General features: G+C 37.9%; 1 protein-coding gene across 11 annotated transcripts; it reads left to right on the top strand.

Moving 5' to 3' along the window:
• Positions 1–246: 246 nt before the first annotated feature.
• gls2b (glutaminase 2b (liver, mitochondrial)) lies at positions 247–21,117 on the top strand. 11 transcript variants are annotated; one of them, XR_015778927.1, is made up of 20 exons: positions 247–571; positions 1,508–1,607; positions 2,405–2,526; positions 4,236–4,365; positions 4,818–4,897; positions 6,213–6,376; positions 7,121–7,179; positions 8,879–8,911; positions 9,010–9,068; positions 9,224–9,290; positions 10,273–10,323; positions 10,463–10,639; positions 10,754–10,885; positions 11,978–12,070; positions 12,157–12,218; positions 12,474–12,550; positions 14,362–14,425; positions 15,665–15,846; positions 19,108–19,150; positions 20,921–21,117. XR_015778927.1 is itself a non-coding variant. In XM_042505170.2 (18 exons), the coding sequence occupies exons 1-18, from the start codon at positions 399–401 to the stop codon at positions 15,819–15,821; spliced, it is 1,800 nt and encodes a 599-aa protein (XP_042361104.1). In that variant the 5' UTR covers positions 247–398; the 3' UTR covers positions 15,822–17,118. The 11 variants fall into 11 exon arrangements, 3 of the variants coding, with proteins under 3 accessions (XP_042361104.1, XP_042361125.1, XP_087944641.1); XR_006106713.2 differs by having other exon boundaries at positions 20,826–21,117; XR_015778925.1 differs by having other exon boundaries at positions 20,765–21,117.
• Positions 21,118–21,258: the final 141 nt, after the last annotated feature.

The following is a 21,258-nucleotide window of genomic DNA, read 5'->3' as shown; positions in this document are numbered from 1 at the left end:
GAAGTAAAAGAAAGCCTTCCAAATTTCTCCCTGAATTTTGGTGGAATATAAGTATAAATTCTGGCTGACAGAAAATGGTAATAGGCTTGCTCCAGTAAAAAAAAAAAAAAAAAAAAAAGCAGTTCACTTAATAACAATAAATAAATAGATTGTTTGTTTTTTTCTTCTTATTTTAACAATACAAGCTACTGCATATCGTATAGCTTAGGTACAGTTGAAAGAACAAAATTCCCGACGACACCTGAAAGCAGCCAAACTTCAGCTCGTCATATGGAAGTCAGTGACCTCGCAGCTCACAGGAGCCGCTGGAAAACAGCCCTAAAAACTAACTGCACACGCTACCTCTACTGGATCCTCCAGCGTCAGATCAGGCTGTCAGAGCAGGTTTGTTGGCAGCCATGCACTTTCTGAGAGCGCTGCGTCTGTCCAACTCTGTCCAACTGATCGTCAAACAAACAGATGCAGCGAAGAAGGTTTTCATCACACAGCCAGCATGTTGTCTGAGCACCAAATCAACCACGACGTCCCACAGTCCACCGCCTACACACTCGGGTACTCTTCATCTCAAAATGTAAGTGTCTTTTTGAGATTAATGAACAGTGTTATTGTCAATAGTTACCGAGTGTCCTGCACACTGTGGCTTCTCTTACAGCCGTCAGCAGCCACTCTGTAATTTGAGTTTTAACTCGGCCTCTTATTTCTATCACTTGTATATAGCCACATTTTAATTTACTGCAAGTGACAGCTATCAGCATGTGTCAGCAATAAATTAAGCAATCAGTTCTTTGATATGAGAGTTGTCAAGCAAGGTGAGAGACAACTGAGCTTCAAAGAGTCATATCTCCTGTAACTGCAATGGTTACTGTTTAAAAACAAACAAAAAACATAAAGATGAAAATAGAAAATTAAAAAGAACCAGAGGAACAGGCCCAAAATCATAATTCTTTTTTTTTTTTTTTTAATACAGTGTTTTGCTGTGATATTTGTTTATCTGCAGTGCATCTGAACTTTGTCTTGTTTCTTGTAGGGGCCACATAATAGTGAGTCACAATAGTGTTGTCACAATACTGGAATTTCTAACTTTGACATAGTACCTCAGAAAGTATCAATATTCAATAACATTTTCAAAACCACAGGGAAATATTGACATTGAGGGCACAAAATTGAAAATTTGTATCAAAAGATAAAGGTTATAACATTAAATAACTGTCCTTTTCTTGGTCAGTAGTAGAGAACAGCAGAATAACTGAGGTAAACATGAGAATAAGAGAGAGCAAGAAAGCATGTATGAATATTGGGAAAATGAGTACTAAAATCCATTCAAATGTTCAGGATCAATAAATTGGTATTGTTTTATAGCACTCAGTAACATTAGCAGTTTACTCTACAGATGATTCAGTAGACCCGCTTAGTTAGCATTTTTAGAGTAAAATGATTTCCACTGTGTGTAAGTGGATAGTACACAAGAATCTTTCCCTTTTCGAGAGTTTAATCTTCACTATTTCAGGAACGTCCATTCAAAGCCCCCCAGCTCTGGAGTGGAGGACATGCTGTTCTACACCATCACAGAGGGGAAAGAGCAGGTCCCCGTTTCATACTTCACCTCAGTGAGTCGCTAAACAAACACCAACCAAAGCCATCTGTCTGTCTGTCTGTCTGTCTGTCGCTCTATCATTCTATCGCTCCATCTGTCTACATATCTATCATTCTGTTGTTCTGTCTGTCGTTCTCTCTACTGTCTATCATTCAGTGGTGGGATCTATTGTTCCATGGTATCTAGTATATCTATATATTGTTCTATGTATCACTGTATTTATCAGTCTATCTATCCTTCTGTCTTTTGTTACATGGTTCTATCCATCATTTTATCTATAATTTTATCGTTCCATCTATGGTTCTCTCTTTTGCTCTGGTCTATCCATATCTGTCTGTCTGTCCGTCCATCCGTCCATCTGTCTATCTATCTGTCTGTCTGTCTACCTATCTATCCATCCATCCATTCATTCGTTTGAAGATGGTACTAGGGCTCACTCCAAATAATGCCGCAACCTGGTTTGCGGTACAACACCTGAAGTTATGGCCTATGGCCCTATGGCACGGGCCCGATCCAGATTAGTCAAACGTGACAAGCTGATTCTTGGAGCTGACACTAACTGACCACTGTAGCAGGGCCCATGCTAACAGGTGCTGACAATGAGGTGCCAATCAGGCACCTGTTTAGATAGATAGATTAAGGGGGTTCTATCCTTGCAGTTATCAGTCTATTTATCTATTTATCTATCTATCTATCTGTCAGGCTATCTGGCTGTCTGTCTATACATCCAAATATCTATCTATTTTTTATTATATTGTTTCATAGTTTTATTGTGTTATTGTTCTGTTGTTTTCACCTGGTTGTTTTCAGGCCCTGAAGAGAACCGGCCTCCACCCATCAGACCCTCGTCTGAAGGACTGTATGGAGAAACTCAGACAGGCAGTGAGGAAATCTGTTGGTGAGGTGATGATGGACAGAGATCTCTTCCACAGGTGAGACAAGTGCGTAGAATTAATCAAACAATAAATCAATTCGAAAACCAATAGACAACAACTAACTATAACAGCTGAAAACCTAAAGTATAAAGATGCAATTTTAATGCCCTTAAAAAGGACTTGTAAGTCATCCCTGACTGTCTCATGGTGTTTAGTTTTCCATTCAACTCCCGGTGTAGGCATGAGACCAAACTATTTTTAGTCTGACCTTCCGACAACAATCCCTTCTAATGAAGCATTTGCTGGATGTGGCCCGCTGTCTCTCTGCGTGTCTCTGCCTTTCTCTTTCTTTTTTCCTGCCTTGTGTCCAACCCCAACTTCACGTTACTAATTCTAAGTATGTAACAAGTTTAAGAGCAATGTAAAGAAAGTGGAAATAGAAAGTACTACAAATGGTTGACACGGTCCCATGGCCACATCTGTAATCTAATGCAATTTAGGCATCACTTCTGTGAATGTGAACTGTTTGTTTAGACTGACTAAAGGTCTTGATAGAACTATGTGGTAGTTTTCAAGACTAAATTTTAATTAAACTGCAGACTTGCAGAGTATTTCTTGCTATAAATCCCAAAACCTATCCTCTGTGTTAAGAATTAGTTATTGAAAGAGTAACTAAACACCAGATTATTGTCTTAAGTACCTCCTCCCTGGAACATGAAAATGGGCAGAGCTCAGAAGGGGGCTAAGACACACTCAGTCACTCCATCGTGCCGCCTCCCTGCTCACTGGGCTTTTGCTGCTGTTACAGTGACGTTCACAGCATGCGGTGAAACACCATGCAACACAGAAAACCTAGAGTGTCTCACAGTGAGCTGAAATGAAATAAGCGTTTCTAATTTGGGTCATGAACACAATTTAACAGATTTTGTTATGATTATTAGGTTGTTTTATTTTACACATTATTGAATAATAAAATATAAATCTACAATGACAGATTATTTTTTAAAAAGTCACTTGTTGGACCTGCAGTCAACCTGGTATTTATCTTTAATTAAATATACTTAAACAATGATAATAGCTTACAAAAAGATATTTATCGTTGTCTCTGTCAGTTAGTGTAAAGCAAGCCAAAATGAGTCAATAAACATTTACGTAAACTCTGGTCAAAGCAAACATGTGCATAGACGGCTATAAACTGCACTACAGGTGGTGAAATCTTCCTTTAAACTGATACCTAGAGGTGTGGAAGTCAGTGTTATGTAATGAGTGTGTTTAAAGACATGTCAGCTGTGTTTATGGTCATGATGATCAAAGCAAGGCTGGCCGCTCAGACTGATAGCTGGCAGCTGCTGCTCTCTCACCAGCTCAGGTCAATATTAGGGAAATGACGTAGACTTACATTCATCTCATGGAGAATGACTCTCACTCTCCACAACCACCACAACACAGGGATCGTTCCATTGTCCCTTCACAAGAGGAGGATAAAGACAGCGACACTCCTTTACTTTTACCTAACCCTAAACTTAACCACAGACCCCCAAAATCATTTTTTTTCAATGATAACATGGCTTTTTTCCCCAATTGGACAAGCTGTCCCCAATGACCTGCTCTTGAGTCTGGTGTGTGTCCCCGAAGGTAACTTAAGTCTTTATCACATACATACACCCTACACACACACACACACACTGCATGTACAGTAATTTTACAAGAAAGTATTTCATTTCCAGTAAGTGCTCCTGAGTACTTTTATGTTGTTTTTCTCTCAGGTGTGTCGGAGGAAACATGGTCCTGCTGATCCAGGCCTTCAGAAAGAAATTTATCATCCCTGAGTTTGACATGTTTGCACAAAAAATAAATGAAATCTACAACACAGTGCAAAATCAAAGTGATGGGAAGGTCTGCATCTGTTGTTTGTTTTTATTGTATCGAAACGGAAAATGACATTTATCATATCTAGGTTCTTGTAATGGTTTTGAGGGAATAACACTCAGTGTAGAAATATAAACCTATTTCACATACGTCTATTGAGGAAGTATTCAGCATACTCAGGAAACAATCTACAGTCACAGATTGACACTGCTTTCTTTAAATTCCTACTGCCTACTCACTATTTGCATGCATCAAACATCACACTGAAGATGTATGGGATTACTGTATGAGACAAAGGGCACACTGTAGGAATCCTGATCATGTCCCATTTCACTGATGTTTACATACTCCAAGTTTCTGCCTATACAAAATAATTTTCCACTAAAGCCTTCTGTGCTGCAGTGCTTTTACTTCAGACACTTTGTTCGGAATCTGTGATTTAACTGTTACCTTGTTTCATCTGTGTACTCTGTCTTTAGGTTGCAGACTACATCCCCCAACTCGCAAAGTTTAGTCCAGATCTGTGGGGTGTGTCTTTGTGTACAGTGGATGGCCAGAGGTAAGAATTAAAGATTTGTATTTAACAAAAACAGTCTCACCACAAGGTCCATTTAGTAGCTTTTGTGGAGCTGTTTGATTTTATCACAAGATTTTCTTAAATAAACAGAAGCTATGTTAAGAATTGCATACTTTTTTTTACTTTCAGTGCGTTGTGGAGCTGCGCTAACAAAGCATGTACTGTTGCAGTGAGTGTGCATTTAATAGGGACATACTATTTTGTCATAAAATTGCGCTATGAACTTTGACCCTCTCTCTCATTTATCCATTGCAGTGGTAGTAGCAGTGTAGTGCAAAATTTGAAGTCAAAAGAAAAAGTGTGCGCTTTGAATACAACAGGGCTTAATGTTCATCACTGCAGGTTGGGACCTGCAGATCAACCAGGAGAGCTCTGCTGTCATTACTGTGCAGTGTATGCAGCTTTAACTTTTAGGTAACTGCATACATTGAGTTGTAATTGCATAGGTTGTTTGTGATTTATTGATAGATTGATTTTAGTCATTGCAACTTTTGTCAGCTGTCATCTGTCTGTGGCTCAGTCAATGTGATGTGTCTTTCGCGGATTGTGGATCATTATAGCCAGAAAAGCATGCTGGCTTGCATTATGCAAAATCTGACTGGATGTAGTATAACATCCTGGTATTTTACTGCATTTCACACTTTGAATTGGGACAAACTAAATCTTTTCCTGGCTTACTAAATAGCATTGAGGTATTGGTATTATAACACAGAGAGTTTTTCCCTGTCGTCACTGAATAAAATTAAGTGATGTTGGGGGAGATCGTGTGATATAATCAAAAGCTCCAGAACTGCTACAGACTGGACCTTGAGGTGAGATTGTTATTTTAACTCTCTGTCTCCAAATATCTATGTTTTAAGACTAAAAATAAGCCTTCAATTTCAATAAATTTGTACTGTCAGTTAATTAGGGAATAAACTTGTTTTTACTCTCTCGCAGACATGCATAGTGAGACTGTTTTGTGATAATGAAGCAATCTATGATCTAATGATTTTCAATCATAACAGTTTTTAGGCCTAATTCTTTTAGCCCTAAACTTGCATCAGATTTAGAACAAAAGGATAAATCTGGTCAAGAAAGTTATAAGGAGCACTCCTCTTTCTTTTTTGTCCTATTGAAATGCCATCAAGCAAGACCCCTCGAACTGAACCAGTGTTGCTGCCGAGTAGCCAACTCATAAGACTGGTAGTGCTGAGAAATACTGCCAGACAGCATAGTACATCTTCCAGGTGTGACTGTCAAAGTGAATCTGTTTTATGTTCAGTGAGACTAGAAACATTCTGTCTTCCCCCTGCAGGCACTCAGTTGGTGACACCAAGCAGCCCTTCTGCCTGCAGTCCTGCGTGAAGCCTCTGCAGTACGCCATCGCTGTCCACGAGGCGGGAACAGAGAAGGTTCATCGTTATGTAGGCATGGAGCCCAGTGGACTCAAGTTCAATATGCTCTCCCTTGATGATGAAGGTGTGTGAAAGGCCTCATCACAGTCCTGTTCGTAAAAGTTTACATCCACCAGTGTGGGGAAATGAGGACAAAAGTCTGACTTTTTTTGAAACAAAAGTTTTTAGTTAATGCACCTAAGATAAAAGGAGAAGAAAACGAGTAATTTGTAAGACTGCTAGGCTGGTACTTACAGTTTTCAGGTGATATGCTAAGCTAATGGTAGATTTTTGATTCACCAGTTTCCTTACGCATATCTGGCACTCAACTTTTTGGGGGTCAATCCTGCAAATTTTGAAACTCTTCCTGAGGATTGACTTTTATGATGTCCTCCTGGCATATCTGCAAGCCTGTCTTGTGTGGTCAAACTCTCCCAGCTTAAGTAGTGTTGGAGTAGTTAGGAGTGGAAACTGATGTTAGATGAGAACGTGTCAGACTCAAAAAAACTGTCCCTAAGTTTAATGTCTTTGTCTAAGAGTAACGTTCAATAATTCATGTTGATGTATAATGAATTATGTTGAATCACAAGCTTTTAATTAAGGGCTTTGGTGCTATTTGGGGTTATGCATATGGATATGAAAGAAAGAAGCATTTGAATACTGATTTTGACGTTGATTACCACGGCATCAATTGAAGCTTCTAAGCCTCAAAGCATTTAAGTCAGCCCTAAAACTAAACAAACAATTGATCATAAATTAAATTGTCAATGAAACAATTGATCATAGAACTCCTCATTAACATTGTGTCTTATCTCGTCCTTTCTACCAGATAAACCCCATAACCCCATGGTGAACGCTGGAGCCATAGTGATCAGCTCTCTTATAAAGGTAAACAGATGGAAATGTGCAGCCTGGTGTGTGATAGTGATGAGTCAGCACATGAAGTAAATAACTGTCCATTTAGTAAAAAGTCAGTGACACAGGAAATTTCAAAAGATAGTTAGATTGCTTTGGTACTGTGTCCATATTAAGATAATGACAGGATTCCAACTGGTCAAGGATTTTATGCTTTATCATTAAACTTTGCTAAAGTCTTCACATTAAAGTCAGAGAAAATGATTATGCTTATAAAATGTCAAGGAATTTGAACATACTGAAATGTTTTGCTGATTGTTGCACACTTTTTTTCATAAATAGAAGTCAGTTGTTGTTGTCACTATCTTTCACTTTTATTGACATATTTCTCATTGCATTGATTTTTTTTGTTTTGTTTTAATGAGATAAGATAAGATAAACTTTATTGTCTCCAGAGGGAAATTTGTCCTGGGCACATAGTGCATATAAATGCATCACAAGTAGACAACGTACAAAAGACAACGCATTTATAGACAACAAGGGACAACAGATCACACAGGGAGGTAACACTTACTGAGGTAAAATAAAAACAGCAGTACTACTAATAAAATAGGTAGATAAAAGTTATATTGCACCTGCCCTAGGGATAAAAGAAGAGAGGAACAGTATAAATATAGACTCTCTAAAGGACCTAAAAATTTATTGTCATAAAAGACCATAAATATATGTGAGCAGCTAAATTTTTAGCGATTACTAGACGTCCCTGCCTGGGCATTAACTGCTCCATTAGCTACTGACACTTCAGAGAAGTGTGTAGCGGCAATCCTGATACAAACCAAGTACAACAACAAGCAAATAACAGCATGTGTGATGACAGAGATAGGAATAGGCTACAGGGTCAGCAAACAAATTTGCATCCGGAAAGGGTGGGGTTTGTGGATAAACAGCAAAGGGCCTTCCCTTCACTCTCTTGTTTTCGTTTTATAGAAAATCTGTGGCTTATTTCAAAGTGGGAACAGACAACTTTTCAACTTTTCCCCATCGTAGCATTTTCAAGCAGTAATATTACTGTTGGCACCATATTGCTTTGGTTGATGCACTTCATTTGCACAGAGATCATACCCAGTAGCAGACCAAATTGCACAGTGAAAGTTTATAGGGAACCAATCTAAATACTGATGGTATCATTATTCTATTGGTATTACATTGTGCCATCAACATGTTATACATAATGAAAAGTTAAAGCCCAAACTTGTCTGTTTCCTCTTTAAATGAATAATAATCAAGTCCCTCCACCCTCATTTGGCCCTGCAGTATGTTCTAGTCGGGAGCCTGCAGGTTGTTCAGGGAGTCTGTTGATGTGATGATCATCTTCATGATGACGCCTCAGGAAAATGTCATAAAGCAGCAGTAACAAGTTATTAATACATCTTCGTTTTTATATGTTTTTAGGTTTTTTTATTGACTTAATATGGCTGTTTTTCTTTAATGTGTTCAAATCTTGAGTTGCAGATTCAAATCTTTCGCAGCTCTACCTGAGCTCTGTGCTTTTTCGACACTGCCTGCCTCTCTTATTGTGCTGTTCCAGCTGATAACAGGGCACTAAATTATGCAATCAGTGATACATTCATGTATTGTTTCACGTGGTGTTATGAGAAGTCATCAGTCATCAGTGTTCATGAACGTGGGAATTACAATCAACACAAGCAAATGCCTCTGGTTTTATTTTCAGCCTCGTTCAAATAAGGCAGAGAAGTTTGATTATGTAAGTGGCTTCCTTTTATTGAATATGAAATTGAAGGCTAATCATGTGGTGGTCAGAGATGCTGCAGTACACATAAAATTGTTTCTTTGTTCGTCCAGGTTATGGAGTTTGTGAAAAAGATGGCAGGACAAGAGTATGTGGGATTCAGCAACGCCATGTGAGTGCAGTGTCTAATATGTTCGAGGTATTTAAGTTAATATGTCTTCCTTAGCTCACCTAAATTGAAAGACAGTATTGGGCAAATTGCCTGTCCACTGCTCTATTGCATTATTGATGTTTCAGTATTGACCCCCGTCTGCCTCTCTGTCTCAGGTTCCAGTCAGAAAAAGAAACAGGCGACAGAAATTTTGCCATCGGATACTACATGAAGGAGAAGAAGGTCAGTTACAGAAAACGCTAAAATATATGAGATTAGAGAGGATATTTTTTTCTGATGCTTCTGTTTGCTTAATTTTTACAAACCTGCGCTGAACAAAAAATTAAATGAAACATTTTGTTTTTTGCTCCCATTTTTCACAGATTTAAGTTAAAGATCTAGACTGTTTCATGCACACAAAAATATATTTCTCTTAAATTTGTTGAAATTTGTGTCATTGAGCACTTCTTTTTCATGATAATCCATCTACCTGACAGGTGTGGGATATCAAGATGCTAATAGGATGTGCATGGGGTGGCCCCAATTAAAGACCACTGTAAAATGTGCTGTTTGATCACACAAAACAATGCCATGATGAATTTCTGACACCCATAGTCATTCCATTTATCCACACTATGACCTCCTGTTGCAGTATTAAAATGCACGGGTCTCAGTGTTGCAGGAGTCTTGGGGGTATCTGTGATTTTGTCAGCACTGATCATATGAAATTCAAATAAATGTGTTTTGTTTTGTTTTTTCAAGAGAAAATCACACATTTTAGAGTGACCTTTTACTGAGACCAGTCAAAGCACACCTGTATGGTAACGATGCAGTTTAATCTTGAGCCCAATGTTTCCATATTAATCTTAAGCCACAGAATACAGTTAAATCTTTTCTAAAAATGTCTTTATTTTTGTCATTACAAAAAAATGTCCACCCATTCTTGCTACCATCATCAATTTACTCTATCAGTGATATTTTAAACCAGCTGAAATTCCCGCTCCATAAATCTCCGACATCTCTCTGTGCATCGCCACTGTATCATGTTCGGGGATATTCATGACCTTTTGACCCTGTTAGTCAGCCCAGACAAAGAGAGATACTGATGACCTGACCTAAACATTAGTGATGTTCTGGTTGACATATCATAGTACAGTACATAGGAACAATGCTGGGCCAGCATACTTTAATCAAATAGTGACGATGATCATATTTCCTTGACCAGTGTTTTCCTCCTGGAGCGGATATGATCGATGCCCTGGACTTCTACTTCCAGGTAAAGTGCTCTGCCATGAGTTCAGCATTTCATAAAGAAGCATTAAATCTATAATCTTGTGCAGACTGATATTGATTTAACTGTAATAAAAAGAGATGCAATGGTTTTTAACCATGAACTGATCCTCTTTTGGTCTCAGCTTTGCTCCATCGAGGTGACCTGCGAATCAGGAAGCATTATGGCTGCCACTCTGGCCAACGGAGGGATCTGTCCAATCACAGGCGAGCGTGTCCTGAGTGCTGAGGCAGTGCGAAACACTTTGAGTCTCATGCACTCATGTGGCATGTATGACTTCTCTGGACAGATGGCTTTTCATGTGAGTAACAGGAGGAAGTGACTGTGCCATTGGAAATAAAAGATGAAACTGCGTTCGCTGTGATATTTGTTTATTTGCTGACCTGAAACAAATCCTACATCTCTCATCTTCCAGGTGGGCTTGCCGGCCAAATCCGGCGTGTCCGGTGCAATAGTGCTGGTGATCCCAAACGTCATGGGAGTGATGTGTTGGTCTCCTCCTCTTGACAGAGTTGGAAACAGCGTGCGGGGAATACACTTCTGTCAGGCAAGATTAGGAGTGTGTTTCAGTACCCATACTAACATACTGCCAGGTTTGGGTGAGATTGTTTTGAAAACTTGAAAACTTTTTTAATTCATAATGTTATGCATTGGATTTCAAAAAATGTTATTTAACCTAAATATTTTTGGATAATTGTTGGTCATTGTTGGCTGCTGATCATTTATCTGATGAGAACCTTGCATGGTAGCGTTGTCCACCAGTGTATAAATGTGTGTATGAATGGGTTAATGGTGCTTGTGTTATGAAGCGCTTTGAGTGGTCACACAGACTAGAAAAGCACTATATAGAATTGCAGTCCTTTTGTAATCTGACTATGTGAGACTGATTATATGTAATACATTACTACCAAACCCTGTGAACTATATACTCATTCATTTTGTACTACATACTGCCTACTAAATAATGTTTAAGTGTCAGTACCACAGGCTTCACACACTTAAGCAATACGTCTTCTCTGCATCACACAACTTTATTGATCACAGTGTTACCAGTCTGAGCTACTGTAGAATTATTTTTGTTATTACAAATAACCTCTTACATTAAATGTAGTATTTTCTAGAATTATGGCAAATATATATATATTTTATATTTAGTTTTAAATGATTTTCCATCATGTATGTAAGCTATCGTGTTGTTAATGTGCTTAAAGTATCAAAGTACTCTGATGGTATATGTTTTTTTTTTTATTGACATCTGCTACAGATTATTTCGCCATTGGATGGCGACAAAGTCTGAAAGTGTTCAAATCAAAAATGTAGTGGCTGTCATTGCCAAAGAAAGCAATGATTATCTGCTTAGTCAAATCAAATAAAGTTTGTTTCACCAAAAAAACAAAAAATCTAAAAGCTCAAATAATCATCATCATCCAGATGTAAACTCCTGTGGTGAAGCAGCTTCAGATTTTACATCCCACTGCCTTCATAGGTTTAAAGTTTTCTATAAAACATTAATTGGTGTTGTTTGTGATCTTGTTTTTTTTTTTTGCATTATAGATTTCTTTGGCTTAAAACATAAACATGATAACCAAGTCCTCCAGTGTTTTCCCCCTCTAATTACACCATATCTTCTTGCCCTCAGGAGCTTGTCTCGCTCTTCAATTTCCACAATTATGACAATTTAAGGCACTTTGTAAAGAAGCAGGACCCTCGCAGGCCGGAGGGAGATGACAGGGTTTGTTTTTTCATTAATTTATTCTTGCTGGTGTGTTTAATGTGTTTTTGTGCCTCTGTATTTATGTTATTTCTCTGTATTTGCAGAACAAGTCTGTTTTTAGTTTGATGTTCGCTGCCTACAGTGGAGATGTGTCTGCACTGAGAAGGTACATCAGCAGAAAACCGGATTATTGCTCGTCCTGTTTAACAGATGGTCTTCATAATGTTAACACCAGGCGTCGGTACTGAGGAACACACAGATGGGTGACAAATTCAATGAAAAGCAAACATTAAGTGGAGTAAACAGCTTAAGTGCTGCCCAGCATAGATTTGGAAAAATGACACAATTTCATTGTTTTACTTTTTCAATTTTTTTATTTTATGTATCAGAAATCGTGACTTACTTTTATTTATTCCTTCAGGTTTGCTCTCTCATCGATGGACATGGACTTGAAAGACTACGACTCTCGAACAGCGCTGCATATCTCTGCAGCAGAGGGTGAGCTCGACACAGTCTGTTCATCTGTCAATGATTCATGAGCAACAATAAATCAGTTCCACGCAGACACTAGTATGAAGCAGTCAGGCAGCAAATCTGTTCGACCACTGGGAAAAATTATTATTATTATTACTGATGCATAGAAATTCACTAAATTCAGGAAATTGAGTGTTTGGCTCTCAAAATTTCCAAGGAAAGGACCCCTAAACCCCTAGTTTCATATAAGTTGCTATGTTTATGCTGAGATTTACCAGTACCCTGATTTGATTGCTGTCTTTGCATGGGTTGTTTTCAAACTAATATTATTCAATGTATATATTTATGCAGTTTCTGCTGATAATATTCATATTTGATGGGGGGATTTGCTTCTAAAGGCTAAAAAACACACAGACTGTGAGAATGGTAACATTGTCAACTCATGGCCTCTGATTGGCCTCACATTAGTAGATGTTATTTATTATGATATTTTCTAAATGTGCTCATTTTACTTAACCTGCCGAAGGTCTGACAACTGAAACATTGTTTATCTAATAAAGTTTATTGCAAGTAACAATGCTGAAATGAAACCTAATGACACCATCTCGTCACTGTGGATCGGGATAGCATCAATGGTAACAGCCATATGAGTGCTGTGTAGAGTGGCAATAATAAGCTAGCCAGTGGGACACACTCACACAGGGTTTCCTGTGCACTAACATGCATGCACAGCAAGACCGTCTACCACATCTGTTGAAGCCCAGAGGTAACATGACTGCACTCTCTGTTCAGGATGCCATAACTCCACTAGTTCCCTGACCTTGACATTGAGAGTGCTATTGTTGCCTAAACTTAACCACAGATATGAGTCTGAACATGAACCTGTCGACAATCCACTCCAACCTCCTCCCTGCAAATCCAGCGCAGTACATTAACGTATTGTTTCATTAAATCAAAGAAACGTCTTTGAACATAATCAAGGCAACGATTGTGTTGTCACTGCAATATAATTAGGAAAACTATTTAGTAATATACAAACGTGATTTCCAGGAGACAGGGACGCTCCTAAAAGTCTGCATTAAAAAGCTGAAAAATATAAACTGCAATAAAAACATAAATGAAACATAAAACATTTTTAATGAGGATTGTTGACACAGCAACCTGAGCAAATTTACCACACACACCCACCGACTTCAGTTAAACTAAGTTGAGAGGATAATTGTATTTTCCTTGCATTCTGTTGCAGCCGTAATTAGTGCTAATTTAGTTTTCACTTCATTTGATTAACTATAGAGACACAGTACCTTTGGCTCACATTATACAAAGCCTCTAATGAATCTGCTCACAAAGCCTTACAGAGCTCCATATGGAGATTATTTATCTTCTGTTGTGGTCTGAGTTTATTCACAGCGCAGATTTTATGCAGCGCTGCCGAGTGTTCGATTTCTCAAAAAGAGCCGTGTAAGCAAGTCATTTGTATACAAGATAAAAATGGGAGTAATAACAGTTTTCTTCCAAATGAACAAAAACAGAGCTTTGCACTCCTAAATCTGATTCTGAGTCTGATTGTGGCTTGAGGGAAATAGTCGTGCATTTTTTTCTCCTAGCAGCATTGTTTTCCTTACCCACAATTTGTCATGCTTTTAGACAAACATGTAAATTGTGAACAGCTTGCTAGTTTGGGGCAATATGAATTTGAACAGTATATTGCTCTTGCATTCTTTTTTGACACCAAGGTGAAAACTGTGTTTTATGGATTATTAGAAAATGATCATCTCTATCTAATTCTCCCAAATAGGGATCTGTAATCTGTTGTCTTTTGCGTTTATTCTTAGGTCACATAGATGTGGTGAAATTCCTCACTGAAACCTGCAAAGTTGATCCATTTGTAGAGGACAGGTAGGAACAGCATCTGTAACATCTGTCTCCTATAATTTGATTTGAATTTCTTCACTGCTCCTTATGTTTGGCCTTAAATCACAATCAGACATTTTAACCTTTTTCATGTTGTTGTTTAGGTAAAATCATAACCACATCTTTAGGTGCTCCCATCTGTCTCCTGGGATGTAATTTGTAATCTTAGCAGGTCCATGTGTCTTAAAAAAATGTTTGAAGAAGAAGAAGAAAAATGTACCTTTACGTCTCAGAGCTAGGTGTATAAACATAACCACCACAACATAGAGTAGGTACTTAGAGTGACTTAAGGGATAATATCAGTATATTTCAACCTTGTGTATTTCCCATAAAAGTGGCTGAAGTGTAAATAAATACATCCTCAGATTAAACCTTTGAGTTTAAATTGCCTTTATCGCGTATAGGCCTCATTCAGATAAATCTGTGCTGAAACCCTGCGTACAAATATTTAACATACAAATCTGGGAATCATCAGTCTTTTCTTAGCTGAAATTGTTGGCAGTCAGCCAACAAATTTTAGGACTGCTTCAGACCATCAAATGATGAAACGATGGCTGTCTTAGAGAATGTAAACTCATGCTTTAACTAAATGCGTCACATATTAAAACCAAATTCATTAAATAAGGCTTTAATAGCCAGCAATATTTAAAACCGTTAATTAAGTATCGCAGTGTGTAATTGATGCCTTTTAATCATCATCAGTTATTGTGATAATTAAACTACTTAACTGCAATATAATCTACATCATGACAAAGGCATAAAAAAATAAGCAAGAAGGAAACAAATGTGGCTCTAAACTGATTATCAGTGAGACAGTTAGGTGGTAATTTATGTTTTACTCAAATCTGATGCACTAAAAACACACAGATGGAGTCCTTTAACTAGCACAGTGGTTGCCTGAGATTTTACCTACAGCCAGATTGAAATCTTGTAGCAGCAGAGACTTTGGCCAGCCTGACAACAGCACCACTTTGTTCATGACACACCTCAAGGCAAGCTTATTTTCTTGTTTGGAGAAATGGAGGCATGGCAGAATGCTGATTGCAAATACAGGACACGTGCCTGTCTTATGATTCTGTTTCACTCACATATACACGGTGGCAAGAACAACATTACCTGATGCATGCGTCATGAATACAGATATTAGGCCTTTAATTAGGCCTTCACTGGACATTCTCCTCCATGACTTATCTGCTGATTCCCTTTTGCATCTTTGCTGTGCAGGTGGGGGAACCTGCCCATCGATGATGCCATGCAGTTCGGACATGACGAGGTAGTGAAGGTGCTAAAAGACTATCAGCAGGTCTGGAGGCAGCAGGAATCACAGCACACTGGGGCTGCGCATTCCCCGAAGCTGGACCCAATCGAGGGCATGGTGTGATGCACACAAGCCTCCACACTAACATGTAAGGGCATTTGTGCAATCTGTTGAGTTTTGTGAAGGTCTATTTGCAGCACACGAAATGAGTGCCAAAGAAAGACCTGAATATGAACTGGGGTTCAATTTAAGACTTTTTAAATCCTTTGTAATGCCACTCAGATTAAGGTTTAGGGCCAATTTCATAATACATTAAATAAAAATAAAAATAGTTAACATTATATGAGCTTCTTCAAATGATGAAGAAAATTTTACATTTTCTAGGTGTGACTGGAAGGGGGAAAAACAGAGCTGGTGTTTGTTGGCGAGTTTTGTGGGCAAGCCTTGTATGCTACAGTGGTTTAGCTATGCTATGAAATTTTGGTCAAATAGCCAGTTTTCACTGACTTTGCACTTGCCCATGTAGCCAGCGTACACTTACAGCTAGCTAGCAGACAGTTGTTTGTTCCACTGTCCTGATTTGTGTGTGACATTATTTTGGGAGGCATTTGGTTAATTATTTTTAAACTTATTTTACTAGAGGTTTTTTTTTTTTTTCGATTTTACAATGCAACATCAGAAAAAAACATTCATAAAATCTCACTTCCCATGTCTTTATGGAATTTTATGGAAGGATAACATTTTAATACCAATTAAGTCCTTTTTTTAGATTAATGAATTCAGGTCTTTTAAGACTTTTTAAGGATCCATGTGAACCATTATGATTATAAATTGCAATGCAAACTGCAGAAAGGGAACATGCAAATAAACAAGACAAGACTATAAAATACAAATAAGAGGCAGAGTAAAGATAATACCACAACAGCCTCATTTAAAATAAAAAAAAATACTTTAATACATAATCAATCTGATCACAATGGTCATGTTATGTACAGTGTCCCAGTGTTGTTGAAGAGTGATTTGCTACTCCAAAAGTACTCCAGAGAAAGATATTTGTACTTGTAATGCATCACATTACTTACAACAGTATATTTTTATTTTCATCTATTTTTATTAGTCTGTTGTACTGTGTTGGAACATTTAAATATGCAAAACTAACTGATTTATTTGGATGTAAAATGTCAGATTTGTCATAAAAGGGAGACAAGGGAAGGAATTGTGCCCAATAAACTTACTTTAGGAAATATTGTATATATTATGTTCCTCGGCTGTAAATAAATGCACCGAATACTTAATAATACATCTTTTGACACAGTGCTATAACATTTATGCACATTTTAACTCTGCAAAAGCAAGAAAATCAAAAGAGTCATTTATATGACATTGGAGACAGCCATTAAAATATTTTGTTTATCTACCACCCACAGTTTCATTTTGTTTTGATTTTATTTTATTAGTCAGTGCTTCATGCAGTCGGGAATATGTTGTTAAATATTGAGCAGCATCCACTGAATCAGCTGAATGCAGGAAGTCATGATGGAGAAGCAGCAGGAGAGGTCTGGAGTTGTCAGGAGGTGGTCGATAAGTGCCATTATTACAAAAGTGTGCTTTGCATAATTATTATATTCTCCAGGAAACAAAAAATACAGGAATAAGAGACATTTCACTTTGGCTACAAAGGATAAAACTAATGAACACTCAGTTATGGCCAGCTCATTTTAACAGACTTTCCCTTGTCTTTATTTATAGATGTATTATTATATATTGTGTTGTACTGTGTATTATGTATTATTAAGTTTGTTTTTATAGTGTTAATAGACTGTCCTTGTACGCATGTAGCTGATACACGCTGAGATGCAGCAGCGGTTGCAGCCGCAGTACGTCATGTACTTCCTGGCTTCCAGCAGGTGGCACTGTGCAGCTATCAGAAAACATTTCTGTAAACCCACAGCCTCAGTGGTGTATAGTTTAGATTCCTGCAGGTGGGGAACATTACCGAGCAGAAAAAGTTTATATAACATTGACCTGACATCCAGGGAGACTGCTGCCACCTGTGCAGACTGAGGTGGTCCCCCTGACAGATACTCCACCTTCTTACACTGCAGCAACAAGCAGGGAGTCCTGCTTCAGCAGGGCAGACAAGGTGCCATCAGAATGTTAGAAGGGAAAATCTATGGCCCATTTACTTGTGCTTGTGAGCCGACGGATAAAAGTGGAACAGCATGTATGATGCTCTCTGTTTTCAATCAAATAGACCATTTGTTGGAAATCACTGTCTTGTGAAAGCTCAGGGCACAGTATTATGTCTAGATGAAATAAGTTGGGCCTATTGATTACCATGCCTGACCGGTATCAGTGTGAAGAAAATTTGAACTTGTTGGCATTTAGAGGGTTCAACCATTACAACGTTAGATGACGTTAAAGTGACAGTTCACCCTAATGTCAAAATACTTGTTTTTCCTCTATTCTATTTTAGGGGGGCACTTTAAGCATCACAAGCTGAGTGTCACCTAGTTCCATTATATTGGAGAGAAGGCAGACATCTATATGATCGATATCTCCAATGCTCCAATAGCTGGATTTGGAATAAAACTGAACTCCACAAGCTTTTTAAACAAAGTTTCAAGCTGAGGAGTCAGAAAAAAAGAAAACCATGAGAAAGATGGTATGGATGAAGTTAAAGTTGCTGTTGTTTAATTTGCAACAGCATTCATTCACTGAGTGCGATAACATAGCCAAGTGCAAAAAACATAGACAATGCATACAAACACAGATACTTAACTCATTAATGATTAGGATCTTTGTGTGTCCCATACACACGTTTGAGCATGTTAACACCTTATTCTGTTTATGAGAATAAACAGCTTAAGTACTCTGTAGACATGATGATCAACGGTGCTCATGTAAACACCATATGCCGAATGTGATCATAACCACGATAAGCCTCATAAACGGGTTATTAATGTCTGTGTAATGTCACCCGATGTTAACTTTTAGAGAGGAAGTAAAATTTTTGAAGAATAATGTTGGTATTTTACTCATGCTTGCCATGAGGCTCCGGGGATGTCATTATTGGTCGGTTGATCCATCACTTTAGACCTGACTTAAATATTTAAACTATTGGATGGATTGCCTTAAAACGTTTTGCACAGACATTCATGGTCCCCAGAGAAAGAATCTTACCGACTCTAACGACCCCCTGACTTTTCCTCAAGGTTAACATATTTGGTTTTGAGTGGAATTCCTCGACCATTATTAACATTTGGTGCACGTTTATGTTTTCCCCAGAATGAATTTTAATGATGCTCTTTATCTTGTCATAATTGGAGTGCTTATGTTCCTGGCAATCAAATTGTTTGATTGTTTTCACATGAAAAATTTACAACAACATTGTGTTTTCCAACAGAAGTGAAGACCCTCAATTACTCGCCAATTATCTTCCCAAGCAGCAGGTAATCAACCAGTAAATCAACACACAGCTCAAATCTTTATTGTATTTTGTCTGCTAGTCCCCACACTGACAACAGTGATGACTTATTTGGCTAACTGGAGGTGGGCACAGTGATTTAGCGACACAATGCGGTCAGTTGGCAGGTAGCTCAGCTGTGGGAGGAGTTCAGGGTGATTTCAGTGGAAAAACCTGCAGAGACCAACAGGAGACATCAAAACTTCCCTTAACAGTGTGAGACTAGAAGTCAGACTTTGTATTCATAGTAGCTTACCCCTGACAATGTTTTAAATAGAGAGGTGAACATTTTTCATCACTAGAATATGATTAATCAAGCAAGAAAAATTAATGGATGGGTTGTTATTAATTGATTCTCATTAAAGTAGAGAACATAACCTCCTCACAGATGCATTGACCTTTTGATTTAGTTATGTCAGCAGAGAAAATTGTTAAAAATGTTGTTAGCTATTAATTTGTACTGATTAACTTGTAATAATTGGTAATTAGTTTTGCAGTCTTAATCCCAAAGTGATAACTGACAATATTAAAAAGCCATTTTGTTGTTAGAGCTTCCCTCTAAGTATACATTATATCAAAGTATCGTAAAATGTTGATATTTTTCAACCTGGATCCTATTTCCCATGTTGATTATGTCTAAGTGACTAAGTAGAGCAATGACTTATAAAACCTATTCCGAGTTTTGACAGAAAGTGCTGCAGTTGTGAGTGGCGAAAAAAGGCTGCAATGTAAATACTCTGGACATGTACACCCACTAAAAGTGCTCGTTTCTGCCACTGATAAGCTTATTTTGTTATAACAAGTGTCTGACAACATTATGGAAAGGTTCCCTACAGAGATATACATTTTTATTAGTAATTTTATTAGTAACTAGTATGAGTAAGATTCTTTTTGTTTGACCAGAAACAACCCTGAAATCACTATGGCCAAACCCACCAAATTCCACCTAAATAAACTGATTTTAGGCATATATGAAGACAGCATATTGTTCCAATAACAGGGTGAATTAAGGGTCTATTTCAAGCAAATCACAGTTGTCAATTTTTGGAACGGTGGAAAGATGAACCAAGACATTTTTTGTTTCTGTAGATTTTGAATGAATTGTTTTATGATGATAAAATTAGTTTGATGGAATTGTTGATGTTGATTTCAGAGCCTGGTTTCTGATTAAAGAAAAAGAATCTTATTCTTTAACAAAAAGGTTTATCTCTGTCAGACACTTAGTTGATATAAATTGGCAGTGCGAACACGCCGTATTTACATTGCAGCCTGTTTCGCCACTGCCAGCTGCAGTGGTCTCATTCAATACTGGACTAAAGCAGATGATCCCAAAGCTAACCGTTAAGTACAATTTTGAGGTACACATTTAGACTTTCTTTGAGTATTTCCTGGTAGTTTCTACGAATTAACTACAATACCACAATAAAACTACTTAAAATTAACTCCACCCAAAACAGCTAAGACATGAAAATGCTTCTTTCAAGTTCACTTGTCGATGGTTATCCAGGCATATTATATAAACTGTTTCCTTTGGACACTTGAGATGTTCATGTTTCCCTTTAAGCATAAAACAAGTTTGAATGTTCCTCTGCCTTGTTAGACATGCAGGTGGTGTTCCACTCAGCTTAAATTTACACCAGATGTCTGCGTTACATCAACAGGACAACATGACAGGCATTTACTGTAGGATGTAAAGCCATCATCACCACCATATGGCCACACTGCTGCAGAGACACAACAATTTTTTTTCTCACAGACAATATGGCACTGAGGACAACCTGAAGCGGAGAGTCGGCATGGACTTGATCCAGGTTTCTTGACAGATATACCTGCAGAGTTATCTGTCGGGACACTGTGGGGGAAACAAGCATCCTACATTACTGAATATTTCAAAGACTCTCTAGGAGCCTTAAAAGTGTAAAAGAAATAAACTAATTTTATGTGTTGACTGACCCTTTCCGAAAGTTTTAAGGGTAAAGATATGCACAGTAAGATCACGTCTTTATTAAACTGACCCCACAGTCATTACTTAGCTAATCCAGTGAATGGTTAACGCTTAAAGCCTGCAAGCATTTTATTTTAGACAACTGCTTT

Source organism: Plectropomus leopardus, chromosome 2 (genome assembly GCF_026936395.1).
Source record: "Plectropomus leopardus strain MGB_pleo_1.0 chromosome 2, ASM2693639v1, whole genome shotgun sequence".
Taxonomy (NCBI): Eukaryota; Metazoa; Chordata; class Actinopteri; order Perciformes; family Serranidae; genus Plectropomus; species Plectropomus leopardus.
This window is presented reverse-complemented; position numbering and strand designations above follow the sequence as displayed.